Here is a 22,552-nt window from a genome sequence, read left to right as displayed (position 1 = left end):
GATTGCACACAGGCCCCGCACAAATGCCTACACGCTTAGTGCGTAACATGTGAAATAAAGTGCATGCTGCTCCGGTAATGTATACAACGTCAGCGAGACGTACGCACTCATCAACAGTACTATCCGAGCTCAATCCTATATATACAGCCGCAGCTTACAACTCGCATGTCATATGTGTTTCCTCAACACAACTGCTGCCTGTTTGTTTCTTTTATCTCACTGTTTATATTTCTGGGTCCAGACCTGTCAGTATATCCCCAGCTAGTGCAATTAGCGTAAGGGAAAAGCAAATAAAATGTCTGATGAAAGTAAAGCCCGGATCCTGACCTCACTGTGACTGAAAGTGCCGCTAGCCAGCAGACATTTCCAGAGCTGTGAATTCCTCAGTGCCAAGCTGGCCTCTTTTTCAATGGATTTACAATGGCTGTTTGTGTGTCAAAACATATCATTATTCTATATTTGCCTGGGTCATGTAAGAATCCACAGAGGCCTTTGTTTGAGCAGACTGTGCAGGCTTTCACAGGCTTTGTAACACTTAGAGACGTTTAGCTGGTCCGTAAAGGAAAAGTTAGGGTTAGGGTTAGGGTTAGGGTCAGGGTTAGGGTCAGGGTCAAGGTTAGGGTTAGGGTTAGGGTCAGGTTAAATAACCAGCTGAAAATACTTCTGTTCACATTTTAAGTGTGTCTCCAAATCTCAAAATCTAGCTGTTTGCAGCAGTAAAGGCAACGGTGATTAACGTAACTTAACTACCTATGCCAACTTTGCATGTATCGGCATGAGTACATTTCTGATGAGCTTTTCTGTTGTGTGTTTTTTATGAGTATATGTTTTTTCAGATCAGACGTCACTTACGGAACTCATGGGCGGACCTCTGCTTTGACAGGAGCAGTTGTATAGGCTGTACTTAATGTGACCCAGGACGCCTTGTGTGTTCACACTGCTGACAGAGAGTTGTGAGAAGACCCTCGAAATGTTGTCTTGGTTTTTTGGACCTCACATGTGTCCTCAACATTTTAAGTTGTTATCTTTCAATCACATTACTCAGGATGGATGTCAAAAAGAAGAAAGAAATCAAACAAGGGTGTTTCCCAAAAACTAAATTTTAACGTCCTTCTTTTAAGCTCTTTTTGAGGATATTAAAGGACTAGAGATAAAAGAACACAGAATTCAATTAACCAACACAGTGAGCTTGCCAATTTATTATCCCTGTCTGAAACACACTGTGCTCCAGGGCTGAGGTGTGTTTAATAGTGTACGCTACTCTCTTTCAAGCAGATTATCTACCATTTAGCTCTCCTCCCTCTTTTTCTATCCTGTCATTCCATTCAAACAGCCGCAACCGGCGTTAGTCAGGTTCAAAGTTTGAACTTCATCTCCGAGGAAACTCTATACCTGCTCCAGCTTTACAGAGTCTGGGCAACATCCCGCCGCTGATCCTTCCTGTACAGCCCCAAAGGTGACGCACTCAACCTTCGGATACTGTATTTGTGGGAACAGAGACGGAGCGGCTGCAGGGACCCCTCCTCTGCCGCTTCGGGCCCATTGTTTTGGAGGTTTGTGTCAGGAGACCGGTCGTCTACGTGTTGCTTCAGTGTTGAATCTCAGGGTGCAGGGAGAGTACAAGAGGTTTTGGATAGACATCCTCGGGGCTTTTGTTATTCACAGAGCTCACTGAGACATCTATCACATCTATGGGTTCAAAGGGGCAAGGAGGATTTTCCTCTCTGAGGTCAGCTTACACTGATGCGCTCCCCTCCCTTCGGAATAAAGTGATCTTTTTCAGCTCGGGTTGTTTGTGTCACACTTTGTGTTACATTAGACCCCAAAATTAACTGCATTTTTTTATTTTTTATTTTTTACGCAAATTGCCTCACACAAACCTCAAACAAATCAAAAACACATTTCCTTATTAGAACTTAAATATGGATAAATCACTTTCCTATGGATAGTGTATTAAAATTACAAATGAATTTGAATATTTTCAATACATGAAACTAAATACACAGGATAACAGGCTCTGCATATGTCTCCCTTTGAGACATGTTTATCATATAGCGTATGGAAAGGGTGGAGACTTAAAAAAAAAAAGGGGGAGGAGGACGTGAGAGAAGCAGGGGAGCAATCTTGAATGAGAGATCACAGGACCTCAGAGAGCTCTGCTACACCAGGATGCAAAGTCCAGCTTATTAAGTGGCACTTTATTCAGTTTAAATAAATATGATTAGAGGACTATTCTGACAAAATTTTATGGAAAAAAAAATAGTGGTTATGAAGATCACTTTTGACAAACCAACTGTGCCATTCCGCTTCTGACAGACTGTCTCACCTTTGCGCAACAGGTATTGCTGGACACATTTAACAGTATTAACTCCATGTAGGAAGAAGAAGCATGCTGTCACCGTTTTGGCCCTTTGGCATCGAGCAGGAGATCAACTCATGGGATGTAGTGGATGCAGAGTTAGGTTCAACTTTGGGAAAGTCCTGTCCAAAGTGTCTGTGTTTTTTACCATGGTCCTGATCTTCACCTACTTCTTCTACTGCCTCACCGGATTCTGCGATTCGGCTCCGAGGACTTTGTACAGTCAGCGAGGTTTAGACGCGGACGATGACATGCTGGGCGGTCGGCGTAGCATACTGGAGGACCCGCCGGCGCGTCTCTTCCCCGACGCGTCTCACCGGAACCGCACGGACGCGCCGCAGGTGGTGCCGCAGCTGTCTGACGGGCGAGAGGAGAGCGCGCCGAGCAGCGGCATCCCCGTGTCCAACACTTTCGGGACCAAAAGGCTTCCGCGGGCGATTATAATCGGCGTGAAGAAAGGGGGGACCCGCGCACTGCTGGAGTTTCTCCGCATCCACCCGGACGTGAGAGCGTTTGGCGCGGAGCCGCACTTCTTCGACAGGTTCTATGATAAAGGGCTGGAGTGGTACAGGTACGCACACACTCAAAGACGCATGCGGGCTGTGCTTAGGGGTTAGTTCAGTTTTGGTAGGAAATTTTAAATTGTAGGGCATTTGAGAAGATTGTACACCGTGACAGGACTTATAAATTCCCAGCTCAAACATTTTTCTAAGTTCTGAAAAGTGTCGTTGGGCTGCCCTCATAACCAGGACAGGGTGATGTATGATGTCAGGCTGAAGGGGCAGATGAGCAGCAGCGATGACCCCGCCGCTGCTGACACCCAGTCACCTGTGCAGATGTGCTGCGTGTTGTTTTCTGCTCTCCTGTCAATAAACGGATAGGCACGACCCCGATGGCTGATTTATTCAGACCAGCTCAGAGAATATTACGCTCAGAGTGCGCTGCACTGTGGACCAAAGGGCCCGCAAAGTCCCGGAGGAGCAGTTAATCATCCTGACAGTCATCTAAACACCACCTATAAACTTCAACGTGGATGTCTTTTATTAGTTTTCCCACTTTGTTCCAAATGGTTCTGCACATGAAGGCAATTCACATTTACATAAGGTTCTCCAGACTGATAGATACAGTTGGGTTCATGTAGTGGTGATGTCCAGGTTGTGGTGTATTGTCGATGCACATAGGGCCTTCACGGGTTTAAAGCGGTTTATAGTTATTGCAAAAAAAAAACAAAACAAAAAAAAACAAACATTGCCCATGTCATTTTTTCCCCTAAGGTGCTTCAAAATATTTGTCACTTCTCCTGTCCTGATAGTGACCCCCCTCCAGTTGCATGTCACGATTTCACAGCCCTATATGGGGATACGTAAAACGTTCCTCTGCTACTGTGGAAGTGACAGCAGATGATCTTGGGCGACCAGGCTGACCAGAGCTATCATTTGGGTGGATTTAAGGCACTAAAGAGGGATTTAGGTCTGTGTGAAGTTGGGACTGATCATCTCCAGATGTTCTGCAAGTTCCTGGACATGTTTCGAGCCGAACAGTTGTACTCAGCAGTTTTACATTACTGCCATACTTATTTTAGAGAGACACAGAGAGAGAGAGAGACATGCCTAAATGGGCTGAAGAGCATTGAAACAAACACTTTGACAGCGAGATGCTCCTTCATCTTCATGGAATATGAGGTGTAATTCAATCTGCTCATGCCCCTTTTTTTCCCCTAAACTCCCTTCACTGTGTTTTAACTCTTGGAAAGCAGGGGGAATGGAAATGGTTTCACCAGTGACAGTTTTAGCGTGCCGCTATGTTTTCTCTGTCTGTTTCTCACAAACACACACATGCACCGTGTTAGCACTTTATTGCCTTGTACAGTACACATTTTCTTTTTTTACACTTCAATTGTTCCCACATTCTTCTTTCATATTTTCTTCCACAGCCCTCCTCGATACTATTCCAGTACTTACTATTTAGAGAAGTAGAAGAAGCCCTCGTGTGTAAATGCCGACGCAGAGCCAGTGTTTTTAGGGCATGTTTTTCGTTTTTCTTTTTTCTTTTTATTCTGCGTGTTTTAATTAGCCTGACTGCTGTGGTAAAGCTTTTGTGCTTGAAAGCTTTCTTTTTGTTGGAGCTGTAACACGGCAGCACCACTAGTAAAAGTTAAATCAGTCAAGCAGCGACGCCTCCATAACAAACGTGTACACATGGAGCTTTTGTTGTGAGTTAAATGCTGGTAGAGGTAATTTATACATCAGTCAGTGATGGATTTTTTAGGACATAGGCAAACATACGATTTGAAAAATGCACAACCTAATAAAAATGCTGTTTTTTAAGTACTGTAAAATGTTCATAGACCCACAGGTGGAGAGGGGGTTGGATGGATTAACGCAACAATAGAGAGGGACAGGAGCAATGTGATCTTGGGTGAAATCACTGAAAGGTGATTCCTCTGTTGTCACAGAACCTCACAATTTGGGGAAATCTGTTTGCTGTCATGTGCAGCGACCAGAGAGCGGCATTGTGCGTGTGTGTCAGAAAGAACTTATCCGTGTGGAACAAGCAAGGCCTTCTCGAGTGACTGTCGGCGAACGCAGGGTCAGCTCGCTGTCAAGCCTGAAATGCCTGAAACACACCCGATGCAGTGATGCAGGCTTCATCTGCATCTTTCAGAGGCACCGCGGAACGTACGGATATAAACGTTTCACCGAATCAATCATTCAATCATAGTGAGGCACTTATTAATCAATATCATCTTTAGTACGGTGACTTTGCCCTTAAAACACGCGTGACCTAAGGTTGCCAATATATCAGCCGTCAATCAATGTACATATTTAAATGCTGTACAGTCACCGTTCAGTTTGTGGACCAGCCACAGACTTACATTAGCATATCTGAAAAGTGTTTGTACATGTCACAACCCTTGTGCTTCCACGTGTCTTGGATGGAGAAGCAGATGGATGAGAAGTGAGCACTGTCGCATATTCGGTTTACGCTGTCAGATCCACACTCACCTGCCAGTTTATTAGGTACACTAGTGAAAATAAATGCATTCTAATATAATATCCCTGCGTTAAATCTTAGCTTCATCAAGGTTATGGCATTAATTTGTTTAACCTCCTCAGACCCTGTGTCCTCATATGGGGACATTACATTTTAGGTTTGCTGCAACTTATTCGTCTTCATTTAGACCCGTTGTCCGCATAAGGAGACACTTGTCTTGTTAGCAAATCGGTAAACGCACTCGTTTATTTATTCTAACTTTTCTAATTTGATATGACATGCGATAATTAACAAATTAACAAGTACTCATTTGAGGACATTGGGATTTCCTCGTTACAATTGTAATATACACTGAAATAATCCCTGCGTCCTCATAATTGCTTTCATTTCTTCTCAGGTCCTACTAATCCCAAATATCTAAAGACTCTTTATCTTATTTTAAAGAAATTAAGATAAATTCCAAACAAATGCTTGTGTCTCGGGAGGTTAAAGTCATAAACACAGCTGTTGATTCAAGTGTGTTTTCATTTTTGGAGGCTGTGATTTGTTGTACTGTAATTAGTTTCGTCTTGTACAGACATATGTAGGCACAGAAACACTTCGATGTTTAACTCAATCCAGTTTTAACAGCTCTTTGGATTTAGTGCAGCTCTATTATATTAATTTTTCACAAGTGTATCTAATGTTGTGGCATGTGACTTTACATGCTGGAGATACTTGACTCGGCCATACCCTGTTTTGTGCCGTAATCCCACAGCATTGTCTTCTGCAACACTTATTTCATGTGTTTTCCGTCGCTTTCATCTGAGCCTTCATGTCGGCCTCCATTCTCATTCTCCTCCGCCCTGTCTGCCTCCCCATGCCGGTCTCTTGTTTGCATACGAGGCCCATTACGGGAAAAGCCGCAAGCAAACAGAGCATCGAAAAACGAAGCAAAGATTGTAATGATTTTTCTGTGTTGTTTTATTGCTTCAAGGGGACTTCAAGGAGTGATGGGTTTCATATGGGGCTTGAGAGCCACCGCAGAACACTTGGAAAAAACCTCAGCCCTGCGTGGCACAATGGCTCCGATTGTCACGGCTTTGTCAGACTGACGTGGCCTCCGATGAGTAATGTGTACATTTTATCTTCCATTTGTTTTTCCCCCGGTTAAAGTGAACACACATGTTTTTGTCATTTTGGCAGAGGGCGAAAATAGCACCCCTAAATTCATGCATTTCTATTTCAGGAAAGAATTCCAGTTCTAAAATCCCATCAATAATTTGAAAGCTTATCAATTGGCTGACCTACAGTCTTGACACCAAAGGCCATGCCTGATCGGATTGCTATTAATATATAGTAAAAAAATCTTTTAAGGGCAGCACCGCGAGGGCAAGCATAAATGCTAGCACTGCTGAAAATGACATAGATTTATGCAAATAGGGACCCAAAGTGATGATAACAGGTGAAAATAAGAAGGAACCATGAGCTCTTCTTGAGGGTCTGTTCAGTATATGCTCTAGTGTGCATGGTTGATTCAGATTGAAATATTTATCGCGTCAATCTTGGTTTCTGACAGCTGAAATGGTGAAAGCGGATCCCACTGTGCATGGGGCAATGTTTTCCAGAGCGTGGGCCATTTTTCCCAACACCTCATACCGCATCCAGCCCTTAGGCCATTAGTGATGGAGGTTGAACACTTGGTGATTGGTGTAACAGACCAGGAAACTGTCTCTGTAGTGTTGAGTAGTAGCAGCGTGGTTTTAATGACGCTGGGTTTTGGCGTGAGTTGGGTCGAGGTCTAGGTGGTGGTGGTGGTGTTGTAAGGTTTGTTTCAAGGCGCCCGCCATATGGTGGGAATTAAAATAATTTGAGGTGCGTTGTGGTACATTTCGGGGCGCTTGTAAAATCTTGGGGAGGTTTTCAGTCGTGCTGCTATAGCTCTGCTGCAGTTAGAAACATACCGTGTGAAGAAAATAACAGTTCTGTTTCGATTGGCCAAAATGTTTCAGATGATTGGTAGTCATGCTCAGTTTCGCTGCCATTCCCAGAAAAGAATAACACGAGTCTGAAAACAGACTTAAGTATCAGATGGAAATCCAATATTTTATCAAACATAGTCAACAATTACATGGTTTGAAGACAAAATAGAGCTGACGACTACAGGAGTTCAAGGGCCAACACAGTCATTACAATTCACCCTAAAGGGGTGACAACGGATATCACAGCTATTCAACTCTACACCAAAAAAATGTGGACTTTATGGTGTAGTTAAATGAACAGTCAGCAAATTGCTCAAGTGATTAGAACCACTGGCATGATGGACCAGCTGACCTCTTTTGAGATGTCTGGATTAAATATATTCATATACTATATACTGTGCTTGAAAAACCCCAACCCTAGTCAAAGCCATTGCCATTAAAGCACCATAGATCTCACATCCTGTTAAGACTTGTAATTATAACTGGACACCCATTGTCATTAATTAGATATCGACGACCATAAAGTATTTTATGACTTTATAGACACACACTCAAGCACTTTTCCATTAACATAATGCTTTTGTCCCTCAGCCTAGTCCAAACCATCCCAACTAAGTGTCCACCAACAACCCTAACCCTAACCCTAACTACACAACACCCTGTTCCCACCCACATTATTCATCATAGGACAAATTCTTTAGGCTTGATACCCTTATAAAGCTGCTTCCTAGTTTTGCTTTCTTTGCTTTCCGTCAGGTGAAAGAAACTTTGAGGTCTCAAGACTTCCTCCTGTCAGGTTTCTCATTCAGACAAAGAATGTGGAGACTTCATGGTGACAGTCGCCTTTAGGATCCCACAGGCAATGATTTGCTACTCAGTGTGTGTGCGTGTACTGTATGATGCCATTCAACAAACGTTTGGGCTCCCCCGCTGCACTACAATGGGCTGCACTAGTTTGATGTTTGGCTTTCTGGATTCCTGTCAGCAGGAGCTGCTAGGGATGGACAAAAACACAGCAACTGTGTTGAAGTATTCTGCACAAATCAACATATTTGCATAAACAAGATTTCTAATAATGTAGGGGGCTAATTGCAGTCCTAGAAAATAGTTTAAACTTAGCAGGTGCTTAGTTTGGTTTATAGTTCATACTGGAAATGTAAAAAGGTAGCAAAAGTCCACACGTAAGAGTTACTGAGAGTTCTGAAAGTTGGTTCTAGTCAAGAAATAATGAGACACATAACCCCACGAATTGTCATTTTTACACTTTATGTACCGTAGATGGGATCATCAGTTGTTGTGTACCGCAATTACTGTCACCTTGGGACATAGCCATGGTAGCTCTTTCTGCCTGTATATCCTGATTTTCCAACTTTATGGTAACAAGCTGTAGCCAGAATCGATGGTGATGTTAATCCTTTCCAGCAAGAACACAAACACTCTTATTTCCCCAAATGCCAGGCTGTCCCGTCACATAGAGCTGCTCTGTTCTCGTGCTGAAACGTGTTTTCTTTCCTTTCCTTTTTATTCTGGTGAGAGGGGAATATATTTTATCCAGCAACAGCAGCATAAATCAAGGTTTCCGCGATCATCCTGTCAGCCTGATGGGCTGTCCGTGGCCTTCAGTCTGTTTCTGTCATCCTCCGAGCGTAGCAACGCTGCTGGGAAATGTTTCCCCTCAGTTTGTTGTTTGCACTCTTTCTCATTTTTATGGCCTTGATTTTCCACCACCTCTTTAATCGGATCTCGGCTAAGGAAGCTTTTGGATGTAGAGACGTCTGCCAGAGCAGAAGCTCCCTTTTGGCAGGGCAGCATTTAGTGTAGATGGTCCTGTTAATGGCTATAACAAGCCGTGGAGTCTGAAATCTGTTTCTGCTTGAGGAAGGGACACAATATTTGGATATTGTGTCCCCCCCCCCCCCCCCCTTACACACACCTGGCTCCACTTTGTGTGCCTTTTGTTAGGATGCTACAGGGGATGTAGCTGCACCACTTCAGCGGGAGAGCCCATAATCTCTGGGACAGGAAGTCTCTTGGCCACATCCTTGTTGCCAGTTTTTTTTTTTTTTTTTTAATTTAATCTCCTCATCCAGATTGTCTTGAAGACATCAGCAGTGCAATCAGCTCTGCAGCACTTGCAGGGAAGATAAAGACATCCTTTTAACAGCAGGGAGTTCCAGACTGGTGGTGTGACCAGTCAGCATGTCTTCCTGAAACCTCTACCGATCTCCACTCTATGCAGCGGGGTGGACTTAAAAGCACTTTTCTTAACTCTCTAACCCTCAGGTGTAAAGTATATCCCTGGCCTGATTAAAGTTTTTTTTTTTTTGCTGACACAACCGACCAAGACAGATTTATGATAGAAAATGGCCATTATTGATTCTCTGATAATGAGACTGTTAGTGATGAGGAGGGTAGGAGCCTAAGGAGAACGTGGAGGCGGGGAGGTGGCGCCAATTTATTAACTATTCATGAGCATGGAGAGAGAAGTTATGATCAATTACTGAAGTGTCACTTATGTGAAGGACAAACTCAAGGCTGGGGGATGAGAAGGATGCTGGTTTGTCTTCAGCGAACACTCACACCTCTGTGCTCGTACACACAAACACACACACACACACACACACACACACACACACACACACACACACACCGAGGAACAATCTGTCATATAGAGACAGACGTATTGATCAGACACAGATGAACTGGGGACAGCCGGGCAGTGATAGGCCATTTGCAGCTCTCGCAATTGGATAGTAATCAATTAATGGTCTTTTTTATGGGGATCATTTAATGGGGATTGATTGAAATGGCTTAACTTTAAGTAAAGAGGGAGGACTTGAAAGTCACTCTGGAGCAACTCTGCGGAAGTTTCTTTTCTTTTGACTATTATCTCGACAGCTCACTAGGGATTTGTGTAACTCCACTAATTACTTTACATAGAAAATGCCGTTCAGTCCCTATGTAAATTGCCATAATCAATATTTTATATAAACAATAAATCAAACGAAAACTGTGGAGATCATTTTAAAAGCAGACAGAAACATTCAACCATTGCAGAGTTTGTGGCTGTGAGGTGGTTGAAATCTAATTGTTGATCTCTGAGAGTATTGCATACGTTATGTATGATATATGATTTGCATGTCCACATGTCTACACCAGGGATCTGCAACCTTTATCCAAAATAAAACTGGTCTGATGCTGCAAAAGTATGCAAAGTTTCATTTATAGTTCTCCTGCAGTTAAACTGTCTTCTAAATAGAGTATACATCACTCGCCTCTGTGAGGAAAGGCTCAGCGCAGTAGATGTAGGATGTTACAAACCTTTCCGAGATATTAACTGCAGACGTCAAGGAACCTAAAAACTGACTTTTGACTGTTACTTTATCTGCTTTAAAAACAAACCATATTTTTCCTTGCGCATTAAGAGTTTGCAGGACTTATGGTTTCTCAGAGACAGGAGGAAAACTATTCAATCTTCCTCTATTTTTTGTTCAAAGCACTTTCTTTTTTCCTGCTTGTTTTTTGAAGTTTCCAAATGTCTCCGGCCTTTGACAGCAAACTATAACACGATTGTACGGCTTGCTGCAGTTTAATGTTAATCAAATCAGTGTTTGCCCATAGACAATCTGACTAATATACAGTAAACGGGGAAAATGAAAACAGATTTTCCTTCGTTGCCATCAACAGCACATTTCTGAATGGCCTCCTGTCACTGGCGTTTGGACTGAACAGAGACTTCCTATCTGAAACAAATAAAGCACATATGCTCCGTGACTTGTTTATTTTACGGGAAGCCACATTAAAGCTCTCTGATCCCAGGAACGCACCAAGAGACGTGTTGAGTGAACGAACTGTAGGCAGTTCATTTATCATGTTAAAACATTGCTCATCGTTCCTTCATTTGTTTCTGAAATCCAAAGCCGCCACAGCTCTGGCAAGCGCAGTCCGTCAATCTCCGTCGTAAACAAGTGAAAAAAGAAAAAAAAAACGGATCTGGCAAATACCGTGTTGCCCATAATGCCTGTTTTCCAGATTCTGTTGACCTGAAAGCGGCTTGTTCACTGGACGGGACGTCTACATTCATCTGGGAGGAGATGAATAAATAAAGAGAAGCAGAAGAAAAAACTTTTGTCAAACATGTTAGGACAGCAGGTGCTCATATGAAGTTTGTAAAGTAGTAGATAAGGAGATAAATAGGTAAGCTAGGTTAGCTAGATAATTCTAGGTTTAATCACAGATGAATTTATATTGGAGTTTGACTCATAACTTATCTCTGCAATTCGGTCACACATAATTTAACACACATCTTTTCCATCAGCGTATCATTTACAGCATCTCACCTCATTGCAGCCACATGTGTAAAACACTAGCTGAGCTCAGCTTGCCATCCTGGTCGCACTTCCTGCAGATTTTTGGGTCCTGTTTGGGTCCTGGTAGGAGCCTATAAGGGAGGTGAGGGGCTCTCGCAGGAAGAAGAGGGGGTGGAAATCTGTTGGAAATTGCTGTTAAGTGGTTCTTGAGGCTTTGTGGTTTTGACTCATCAGGCGCATAGTGAGTCCATGGTCCTGTTCTGCAGACCTTACAGCGAGACTCAGCGGGGCTTGTCTGGGGGCCCGTCCGTTAACACACCCGAGTGTCTGACGCTTTAATCATGCTGTAACCGTGAGAGAGGGTTTACGTTGTATCCTGATGTTCTTTTAACTGAAGTTAAATGTGGGGATTAGTGTCTGTGGTGATTTATATCTCCGCTTCAGCATTTTGAAAAGTTTCACCGGAGGTCTAGTTTCTAAACATAAAGTGGTATCTGGTTGTTAACGGACTTTAGTCATGTCAATTCCAGGTGGGCACCACTCACAGTTGTTCTTAATAAAAGAAATTAACTACCCACCATTTATTTAAAGACGGCAAGAAAACCCAACAAGACCAGATGATGTTGTTTCAGCTTGTTTTTTGGGTATACCGTGTCCTGGATGAGAGAAATATCACCCAGCTCCACTCCACAGACAATGTTTTTAGCATCCTATCCTTCACTCCTTAACCTGCTTGTCAAACCACCAGCTAATGGAAGCATTGAAGCATTTAGCAGCTAAAGCTGTCAAAGACCAAAACAGAGCCAAAAGGCTTTACATTCTTGACTAAAAACTGATTCCAAATGAATCCCAGTGTTGCTTTTCTTGACACACCAAATGTTGCTAACATGTTAGCCACAGAATTTTTTGTTTATCTTAAAAATGTCAGATGGAGGAACAACCAATACATTTTTGAACCTGTTTAGTCTTTATCTGATGGTTTTTTCCTTCTCGTGCAGGAACCTGATGCCTCGGACACTGGACGGCCAGATCACCATGGAGAAAACACCCAGCTACTTTGTCACAAAGGAGGCCCCTAGCCGTGTCTGCACTATGAATTGCCAGACCAAGCTAATTGTGGTGGTCAGGGACCCAGTTACACGGGCTGTGTCAGACTACACCCAGACACTTTCCAAGAACCCAGGCCTTCCATCCTTCCAGAGCCTCGCCTTGAAAAACTCCTCCACGGGTTTGATTGATACCACGTGGAGCGCCGTGCGCATAGGTCTCTACGCCATGCATCTGGAAAACTGGCTTCAGCACTTCCCTTTGTCTCACTTTCTGTTTGTTAGCGGCGAGCGGCTAGTGTCTGATCCGGCGGGGGAGATGGGTCGGGTCCAGGACTTCCTGGGACTGAAAAGGGTTGTGTCAGACAAACACTTCTACTTCAACCAGACTAAAGGCTTTCCTTGCCTGAAGAAGCCTGAGGGGAGCAGCAGACCTCGCTGCCTTGGAAAGTCTAAGGGTAGACCTCATCCCCAGATCCCCTCTGAGGTCCTGCAGAGGCTCAGAGACTTCTACAGGCCCTTCAATCACCGTTTCTACCAGATGAGTGGGCAAGACTTCGGCTGGGACTGAAAGCAAGAGATTTGCTGTTACCATTTCCACAGGGCTTATCGTTCTCAGGGAGGGGGTAGAGACAAAGTCCATCCTGCCCCAGTAGAAACCACATGACATGCAGCGCTCATGAACTTTCACAGTTTTGTCGTAAAGTAAAACCTGACGTGAACACAGTGCTGCTAATATGCAAGTTACACACATAGTTAAAGGCTTAGTTATCAAACCATTACGTGTATGTTACGTTCTCCTGCCTTTAAATACATTTTTTACTTTGTGTTTTTTTGTAGAATAAGCTGATATTTATAGTTTCTGTTGATACAAAAGACGACAGTTACATTTTCTTTTTTTTTATCAAAGAAATTAATTTATTTAGACATGAAACTAATGTCTTTGACATTAGGGATAATGTCGCACTCTACGATACGTTGACAACATTTATATTTTCATTGTACTGTTTCTAAATTTGTAATTATACATATTTTAGTCTGATGTCGCAAGATATGTACCGATGATACCTCGTCTGTAAATACTAAACTGAACATACACACATTCCATCTGTAGATAGTTGCTGTTATTTTCCCCTTTCAGAGCTGCATCACACTTTTCTTTGCCTTGGATGCTATTACCTTGGACCTTGGATAGCAAAGTTTGATCCGTGGTTAATTTTAACCATTTGAACTCGCACACTTGTGTGTGTGAAATCTTATCTGATATTGATTCTCTGTGTTGTGAAGTAAAGCTTTACCTGAAATTACATTCATAGCATGTTTCATCTCTTTTCATCACTGCAAAGATATGTTTTTGTTTTTTTTTTTATTGACGTTTTGTCCTGTGTTGCCCGCGACGCTGTAGTATGTGATTGTATCCACATAAATATAATCACATGTAGATTACAGGTTGTGATCATGTTCAGTGTTCTGCAATTGTCACATTTCATTGATCAGTCGGTTTGTAATGTTTAACTTATAAAGTTTTATGAATGAATTATGCAGCGCTAGCGACAGTAACCACTAAATGACTGCTATTTATAAGTTAAGTAGCTTTTGATGTGAAGACAACTACTTTTTAATAAAAATGGAATTGACCTAACTATCACCTGAGTACATCACATTTTATTTTAGGTGCAAGCAATGGTACGGGCGTTAAAATTGCTTATATTAAGACATGAAGAATAAATCATTCCCCTTAATATAGAACATAGAGATAATACAGAGGGGTTGCAAAATCTTTGGTTGCTTAGACATTTTTATATATATTTTATACGCGGATTTTTATTTACCCCCGCAAATTTGAATTTCTTTAAATAAATATTAATATGAATCCAACTTATTTTAGTAAAGGGATAAATGGAGGCAGGAGATGTTATCATTCACTCATTCAGCGATACAGGAGCTGTCTCACCAATACACCTTCACACAGAAGGCCCCGCCCCTATCGCTGCTGAGCCAATCACAAGGGCTGCGTTTAACAGACTCACTGTCAGGTGCAATTGGCCGAGAGCCTATTCAGTTCCCAAAAATAATCCCAGGTCTCTTCTGTAGTATCAGTTGAAGAGAAGTTAACAGTGCAGCTCGTTCCCTTCAGCCAACTACTGAGGCCAAAATCGATCGCTTTATCACTTAAACAAGTTTAATAAAGAAAACATATAGCCGGTAGCATCAGTTTAGGGGTTCTTGTCCTGAAGAACTCTGAAGCCCTCTGATATAAAATAACTACACAGGAAAAACTCTTTTATATATATATCTTATTTTGAAATTTGTCAATGCAACAACATGATCTATTTCCCCCTAAATGAAATCAAGAATGTTCCTGACTGGTGGCCTCTCCATGGAAAGCACGGCCTGTACTCAGTTAACAGGCTGCCACTGCAAAAGCAGAAAAGCACATGCCCTTCCCAAATTCATCCCATTGCAGTGTTTGTAAAAAGTTACCCACAGTGAAAATCTGTGGGCCAGCCATACATCATGGAACGAGGCCTGACGCTGACTGGGCTATATTCACAAACACAGGAACAGTCACACTGACTGCTAATACAACACTGTGGTTTCTTACTCTCTCAGTTGGGGAGTCGCCCAATTGGAGAAACTGCCCGTGCTCCTTCTAATTGTAGCTTCATGTCACAACAACTGGTAAAAATCTCCAAAGTTGGCCTTCAAGTCTGTCAAGCATGTCCTCATCCCTCTTGTAAGCAAACAGTTTAAAACTAAGAACTGCCCGTTCCACTTTTCCGTTTGTGATGTGCCGTGATGACGAAGGCCTGCTAAGGACAAAGACGGAACTTTTTGAATGTTTCCTGGGAATAGGTTCTTTATTTTTTTTTCATACGCAATTTCTGCTGTTTGAAAGTGAACCAGACCAGTGAATTTCATTATTTTTGATTTGTGTGTTCTCTGCAGCCTGTGTGGTGAGTTATCCTTATGGCTCTATTCTGCATACATTTATAGGTATTGCCCCAAATCTCTGCACCGTAACTTAAATTTACTAGTATTAATAAACAATAAAGAATGATTTATGGTCCAGAAAGTGTTCTGCCTTACATAGGCAATGAACTGCTCCATGATAGTTTGTTTTCTACATGTTTTATATGAGATTTCCAACTTATTTTTTCATCCACTATTACACAGAGGAACGTATTTTCATGAACCCTAACTACCTGTAGGTCAACACCATCTACCTGTATTCACGCTTGAGTGTTCCTTTTACAGTTCTCAAATAACAGAAGTTTTTTTTGGATTTAATCAGTTTCTATCAAACCACTTTTTGTATCACCTTTTTTGTATGTTCCCTCGCTCTTTTATTCATGCCAAGTGGTAACAGCCACCGAGTGTGAACTAGGGGCTGGTGCCAAAACTTCTCTGGCTCCATTAGACTTCCTTTTAAAAAGTGTTCCCATGAAATATTAATTATTATTATTTTTTTCCACAATTGTATTATGGCATAATTAGCTATATTAGCTACATTAGCTGCCCAGAGATCTAGTGGTTATTTCCTATAATTAGATTTAATGGTGGAGCTATTACAGAAGGGCATTTGTTGCTTGGGAGAACAATACTTTGTCTCTCATTATCTTGAGTCTTGTTTTCTTCTTTCTAGTTTATTATTTTGTTCATTCATTTTGAAATGCTCTTTAATACTTAATGTGTAAAGTGGACCCTGTGACGTGTTCAGGGTGTACCCTGCCTCTCGCCCAGTGTCATCTTGGATGACCTCCAGCCCCTCGCCACCCTTCATGAAATAATTGATGATAGATTATCGAAGGGTGAAGGGATGGACTTTTTGCAGAGGACTTTTGTGTACTAGCAAACACGGCGATAGTGTTTTAGGTCTTAGCACTGTGCTCCATGTTTCAAGTGTCACTCCCCTGCTCCACCCTACTTACATGTTTAGAAGGTCAGATGCCGTCAACCAAAGAGTTTGTTCTTTCGGCTTAATTTTAGCTCAAGCGCAAAACTGTGCATCATTTGCAGAGTCCATCTGTAAATGCGGTAGATGATTCATGCTCCCAAACTTTTGCTCCCTCACTCTACTCGACTCTGACTTTATTTACACCCCTCACTAGAGAGAAATCTCGTTCAGCCCTCCCCCCCCCCACACTGCTTGTCCCCACCACTTCCACGCAACGCAACCACATGTAGAGTCTCTGGCCTGCATGTGTTGTGGCCTTTAATTACGGAAGATGTCAGTTCGCTTAGAAGACCTCCTCCTTCTTTTTCTCTGGGCTCAGAATTAACAGCAGAGCTCTTCCCTTTCATGATGCACATAAGAAAAAAAAAAAAATCCTTCTCCCATGGAACAACCAAATAAGGAACCCAGCTGAGAAATGAAAATCTCACCGAGCTGCAGATGCTACCCTGAGCAGGATGATTAAAAATAAAATCAGACCGATGAAGGTTTTAGCTTTGTTTGTGAAAACGTCAGTGGCTTGTGAATAAAATGGATGGCTGCTCGGGTGTAAGTTTGAATGCACAGACACACACACACGCTGCTCTGGCTCCCTCCATGCATCTTGCCTCCTCTAATTCCAGTCAGTATTTCTGTCACATAGGTTCTGTTTTATAGGTTTGGCGTCAGTTTTTAGTGGGCCTCGCTAAAATTTTAAACATTGCTTGGCTCGCTTCATCTGTGCCAGGTTTTATTACTCCGCATTACTGATAGGGGACGGGCATTTTGCTGTGCCAGCCCAGCAGTAGGCATTTAAAGATAACCGATATTCCATTCTGCCATCTGGGAAAGATGTTAGTGTCAGTGTTGGTAGGACCAGCCCAGTGTCATTAAACCAGAACGACATTCAGCATAATCTACAGCTGCGACTTAACGTTGGTAATGATGTGAGAAATCCAATGGAGGAGATGAAGGGATTGGCAAGAAAAAGTGTTATACACGAAGATATTCGAAGATTTACTGCACGTACACTAAAGCCGAACTTCATCCAACTCTCTGATTTAAGTAAACAAGCTTTACAGAATTTGCTCAGAATATCGTCTGGGTTATGAGCCTGTGAAAGCCACCCTCCACTTGTGGCTGCCCCAGCAATCTGTACACACCACCACCAGAGTTTAGTCATATTTTCTTCTAGATATTTTAACGTTTAAAATTTATGGTTCGAGTCAACAGAGTATCGGGGTGTGTCCCACTACACCAGATGCTTAAAATGGAGCTAAAAATCGCGGATGCCAGTTACATGACCATTTTTGGTCAATTCAATAGTAGCACACAGTGGTAATCCAAGGTTCTAGGGGGCTTTGGGCAAGGACGTACATGTGCTACACATCACGTTACCTATAAAAAACTGTCCAATAAGTGTCAAACCCGCATTTATTGTGTATAGTCAGTTCAAACAAGCACATTCTGTCATGGGGTAGATATTAGGGGATCCCTAGGGGAGTTTTATGGCGTATTGTTGATGCATTTTAGGTTTAAGAGGGCTGTTTATGGTTGTCATTGCAATATATACCATAAGGCAGTCATCTAGTGCCTTCCTTGGTCATTTTTTTCATGGGGTACCCAACAATTGCTGTGATAGCCCATGCTGGTGGTGCATCTCTGCTGGTAGAATAGTTTAATGTTCAGATCAAACTAATATGAGCCCCAGTGCATTGGGGGGTGGGGAACCAGCACTATGGCCCCCCGCTCCTGTGGCCCGTGTCTCCTTGGGCCCTTCGCAAGTGCCCATCTCCGGGGTCGTCGGTGGACTCCTGAGTGGGCCTCCTCGGCTGGTTGGGGTGTCTCCGACCCGGGCCGGGGTTCAGGGTGAGGGATGGCGGTGGCGGGGGGTGGATGTTTGGGTAGATGGATGGGGTGGGGTATCAGAGCCTCCCTGGCCTGCTCTGGTTTGCACTTGCTTGGATGATTTCAGGATGCTCCCCATTGCCCACAAGGTTTGTCAGGGCTGTAGCGTGCCCTGTTGCTGTGGTGTTTCTCTGGGTACTCAGAGACTGTGGCTGTGGTGTTGGTTCTTGGAGGCCGGGTCCTCTGACCGGACTCTGGGCCCTGGTGATGCTCTCACTCATATTTAGGCAATGTCTTTCATCCTATCACCATGTGCCCTACCTTTGACTTAGCTCCTCTAGTGGGATACCTTTACCCTCCAGGACTCTCCCATCTCTCCAGAGATTTATACACAAACCCTCTGGACTCCTTAATCCTGAGTGAGGTGACTTGGAAAGCACATGATCCTACACTCTACCAGCACCACACGCCTCCCTTCCTCCGTCCACCTCCCACTTCTTCTCTGTCCTTTATTGTGGCACAAGTTACCCATTACTTTCCGTGATGTCTTTCCACTAATAACTGTCAGAAAAAGTCAAAACTGGAAAAGAAATGTTATTACTTTATTGATGGCTGACACCACAAGGCTGCGGAAAGTCACCGTGTGTTTGCCTCAAATCCAACTTAAACGTGTATAAGCAGGATTTTGTGATATCCCACTTCAGGATCCAATCCGCAACTGACAGAGCTCAAGTCAGTTTTATTTATGAAGCGCATGTGAAAACAAGAAAAGCTTACCAGAGTCCTGTTCAGTCAGATTTGCAAAACCATAAAACATAGACAAGACAAAGGAAGGGATAGAAACTAGAAACACACACAATAACATAGCAGCAACTTGGTTAAACACCAAAGAGTAAATATTAGTTTTAAGATGGGTTTGGAACTGTTCCACTACACCTCCCTGACATCACCCATTGGATTTGCGAAGAGCAGGCTTGAATTGAAGTGAATTGAATTGTGCTTGATTCCACCCACTCAGAATATACAGAAATGAGCCATGTTGGGGTGGGCTATGAAGGTTGTTCGGTAGATGTGCATGTCAGGGCCAGTCTATTCATTGATTTGCATACACTATGAATAAAATAGTGACAGAGTGTAGTATTATTATTATTATTGCTATTCAAAGAAGGAGTTTTCAAGCGTAGAGTAAATGAAAATGAACGATTGACGTCTGGATTGGATATTTAAGTCTGCACGCTGCATAACAAATAAATCATCATTATAAGTCTCTAAATGGCACAATGTGGTGTCATGTAATGTGTTGCTAAGCTCTGTATTTAACATCTCGTGCTGTGGTTGTTTCAGAAAGAGAGCTGTCTGCAACTGCTTTCGCAATGAAAGCCAGCTGAAAATCAAATACTCATCAAAAAGGTACTTTACAATCGCACCCAATCCAGATGTCATGAGGACAATACATTTTCTGACAATACATTTAAATCTGTCTGAAGCACTTTGTATTTCATACAACAGCTGAAAACAACTAAAATGTGAAGAAAATAAATTGGAGGTTAATAGGATTCCCAAGTCTTCCCTTGCCATGAGATCATCAATTTGTTTAGCTTTGGCTGGCATTCAGCTTCCAGTGATGTGAGCCCACAAATTAATGCACGCCACCAATTCCCGACTTTGTGGATTTGTCTGCATGAGTGAAAATTGCTCCGTTATACTTGCAGTCCGCTGTGATTATTTTGGATTAGGAGTGACGAGGGATGCGCATTTTCTGTGGCGACTCTTACTTTTAAATGATGGGTAAAACTAATAGGAGGGAATGACGAACTTCTGTGAAGGCTGAGCTGAAGGAGAAGGGGGGCGGTGGGGGGCGGCCCCTACAGATTAAAAGCAGGATCAGAGTGTAAAAGGGGGCTCCGTTCGAGCAGCCACAAATGAAGATGGTTCGTTCTCAGGACTCCACACATTTTCCGCCCATACCACAGTCTCCCTCAATTCAGGGAAGGAAATGCTCGGGGATTTTCTGTCTTCTTTGTGGTCAGGCCTCATAGTATCTTGTATAATTGTGACTCTTTAATTGATGAAAGAGAAATTTGGGTTGGAGGGATTTTCAAATGGTTGTGCTAGCTCAGTTCAAATTAGGGAACTTTCTACAATAGGATTTTATTGCATTGTTTTTCTGGACATATTTCAGCACGTGCTTTCACTGCTTCCTAAGCCTTGATTGAAAAACTTGAGCCCTCGGAGTTTATGGAGAAGCTTTCACTTGGGTGATGAGGTACAAACTGAGACCTGGCTGCCAAATGGACAGAAAGGTTCGACGCTAAATGTGAAGCTGTGTTAAGTTCTTCCTGAAACACTTTTGGAGGAGAATTCCTTTTCTAATTGGCTGTGTCCACGTGTGTAGAGAAGCAGCACATTTAGAGTTTAGGTGTTAAACCTACAGTATGTTCCACGGGACCCTACCCCCTTTGCCTTCCACCTGCAGCTTCAAACAAAGTGTTAGCACACCCGGTTCAGTCAGTCATTGAATGAAAGAGGTTTGCACCTGGGCTCCATGCATGTTTTTTTTTTTCACTTGTCAAAGACCCCATTCATTATTCACAATGAATTTGACTATGGATATCTCTATGTATGGTGTTACTTAATGATTAATTAAATGTACTGTTTCTGTTCAAAAGCACAAGTAAATCAAAACCTGTCAACTGTCTAGGACATAAAATGAAAAGACAAAGCTGTGTAATAACTGGGCGGACATCCAAGTATGTAAACTAAAACACACGCACAAAAGCACACACACTAGGACTTGAGTTTCTATTCTTGTGAGGACTTGTCATAGTGTATTGTAATCTCTAGCCTAGAGGTGCCCAATATGCTGATTGTGGTCAAACAAAAGGTAGATCACAAAGGTAGTGCAGGCAGAACGCTCGCAATTCAAAGAAAAAAAAATGTTTTAGATGTTGATCCATCATCTATCCTCACATCTGATGCTTGGTCGATGTACAATACATTGACGGTTTGACAGGTCACATTTACATATGGTCTGGTGACAGACTCCATATCTAGTGTGGGTCCTTCTGCTCTAGCACCTTACCCTAATCCTAACTATCTCAACTAAATGCTTTACCCTAACCCTGGGCATAGACTACTGTAACTCAGTAGGTAGAGTTGTCCAAGAGCCAGAAGGTTGGTGGTGCCATCCCTTGTACATGGACCACAGACCCAGTTTACATGAAATGGAGAAAATCCAATAACTGATGGATACATGCCCTCCTCCTCCTCCACACTAGGTGGCGATATGTGTCTTTTCAGCAGTTAAAACATAGCCATACAGTAAAAAAGAGTCGTTCATGCGGCAGACGTGTTTACATGCTCTTATGTCGTCCAGTTAAAGTCGGATTAAGGCAATCATTTTTTTTTCACATTCATGGCTTGGCATTGGTGTGTAGTGTGCGAGTGCTTGTGTGAATGAGTGGATGTGTCACTGTGACCGTGAAGTGCTCCAAGTACGAATAGGTAGAAAAGCATTCGCCATAGCTCTAACATGTGGGAACCTTGCTGCTGGGACCCACAATGTTAGTATCCCATGACAAACAAGACCACACACACACATACACACACACACACAAACATATACATAGACATGACACACAGAGTCTGCCGTTCCAAAAATGAAACAAAATTAATTCGCTGGCCCTGTGTGTCTGTCTGATGTCTGATGCGATATGTCATACATGGCATCCTCTCTGACTCACTCCTTCCAATGGTTGTGTGTGGTGGTCTTTTTTTTTCTTTTCTTTCCTTTTCTTAGAATTGCTGCACCGCAGACCTGTCTGGTGACATACCGTGCAGCATGCAAAGCCAGGCATCACGAACGGTAATTTTCTAAAACACACAGGCACACGCATGTTCCCAAGGAGTAAAAGACTTTCACATGTTGAACCTTCCTGCCACATTCTGCCAAAAAGTGACCGCTCCGCAATTGTGCATCTGTCACCAAAAAAAGCTGCATTTAAAATCAATAAGGATGATCAATCTGTTCATATATTCCGTCTTTAAACCTCTATGGTCACTTTGGACTGTTTACGCCGCTCCGTTCACTAATCTCTTCC

The 22,552-nt window shown here is 42.7% G+C and overlaps 1 protein-coding gene across 1 annotated transcript; it reads left to right on the top strand.

Moving 5' to 3' along the window:
• Nucleotides 1–1,621: 1,621 nt before the first annotated feature.
• On the top strand, nt 1,622–14,315 carry LOC124997866 (heparan sulfate glucosamine 3-O-sulfotransferase 6-like). Its single transcript, XM_047571896.1, has 2 exons — nt 1,622–2,930; nt 12,623–14,315. The coding sequence occupies exons 1-2, from the start codon at nt 2,437–2,439 to the stop codon at nt 13,239–13,241; spliced, it is 1,113 nt and encodes a 370-aa protein (XP_047427852.1). The 5' UTR covers nt 1,622–2,436; the 3' UTR covers nt 13,242–14,315.
• Nucleotides 14,316–22,552: the final 8,237 nt, after the last annotated feature.

This window comes from Mugil cephalus, chromosome 20 (assembly GCF_022458985.1).
Source record: "Mugil cephalus isolate CIBA_MC_2020 chromosome 20, CIBA_Mcephalus_1.1, whole genome shotgun sequence".
Taxonomy (NCBI): domain Eukaryota; kingdom Metazoa; phylum Chordata; class Actinopteri; order Mugiliformes; family Mugilidae; genus Mugil; species Mugil cephalus.
The sequence above is the reverse complement of the archived record's forward strand: the minus strand, read 5'-3'. Positions and strand labels throughout refer to the sequence as shown.

Bases quoted from the DNA above. Each gene is read 5' to 3' on its own strand.
- LOC124997866 (XM_047571896.1), top strand. From the start codon at position 2,437: ATGGGATGTAGTGGATGCAGAGTTAGGTTCAACTTTGGGAAAGTCCTG. The intron at 2,931-12,622 runs GTACGCACACAC...CTTCTCGTGCAG, and splicing joins AAAGGGCTGGAGTGGTACAG to GAACCTGATGCCTCGGACAC.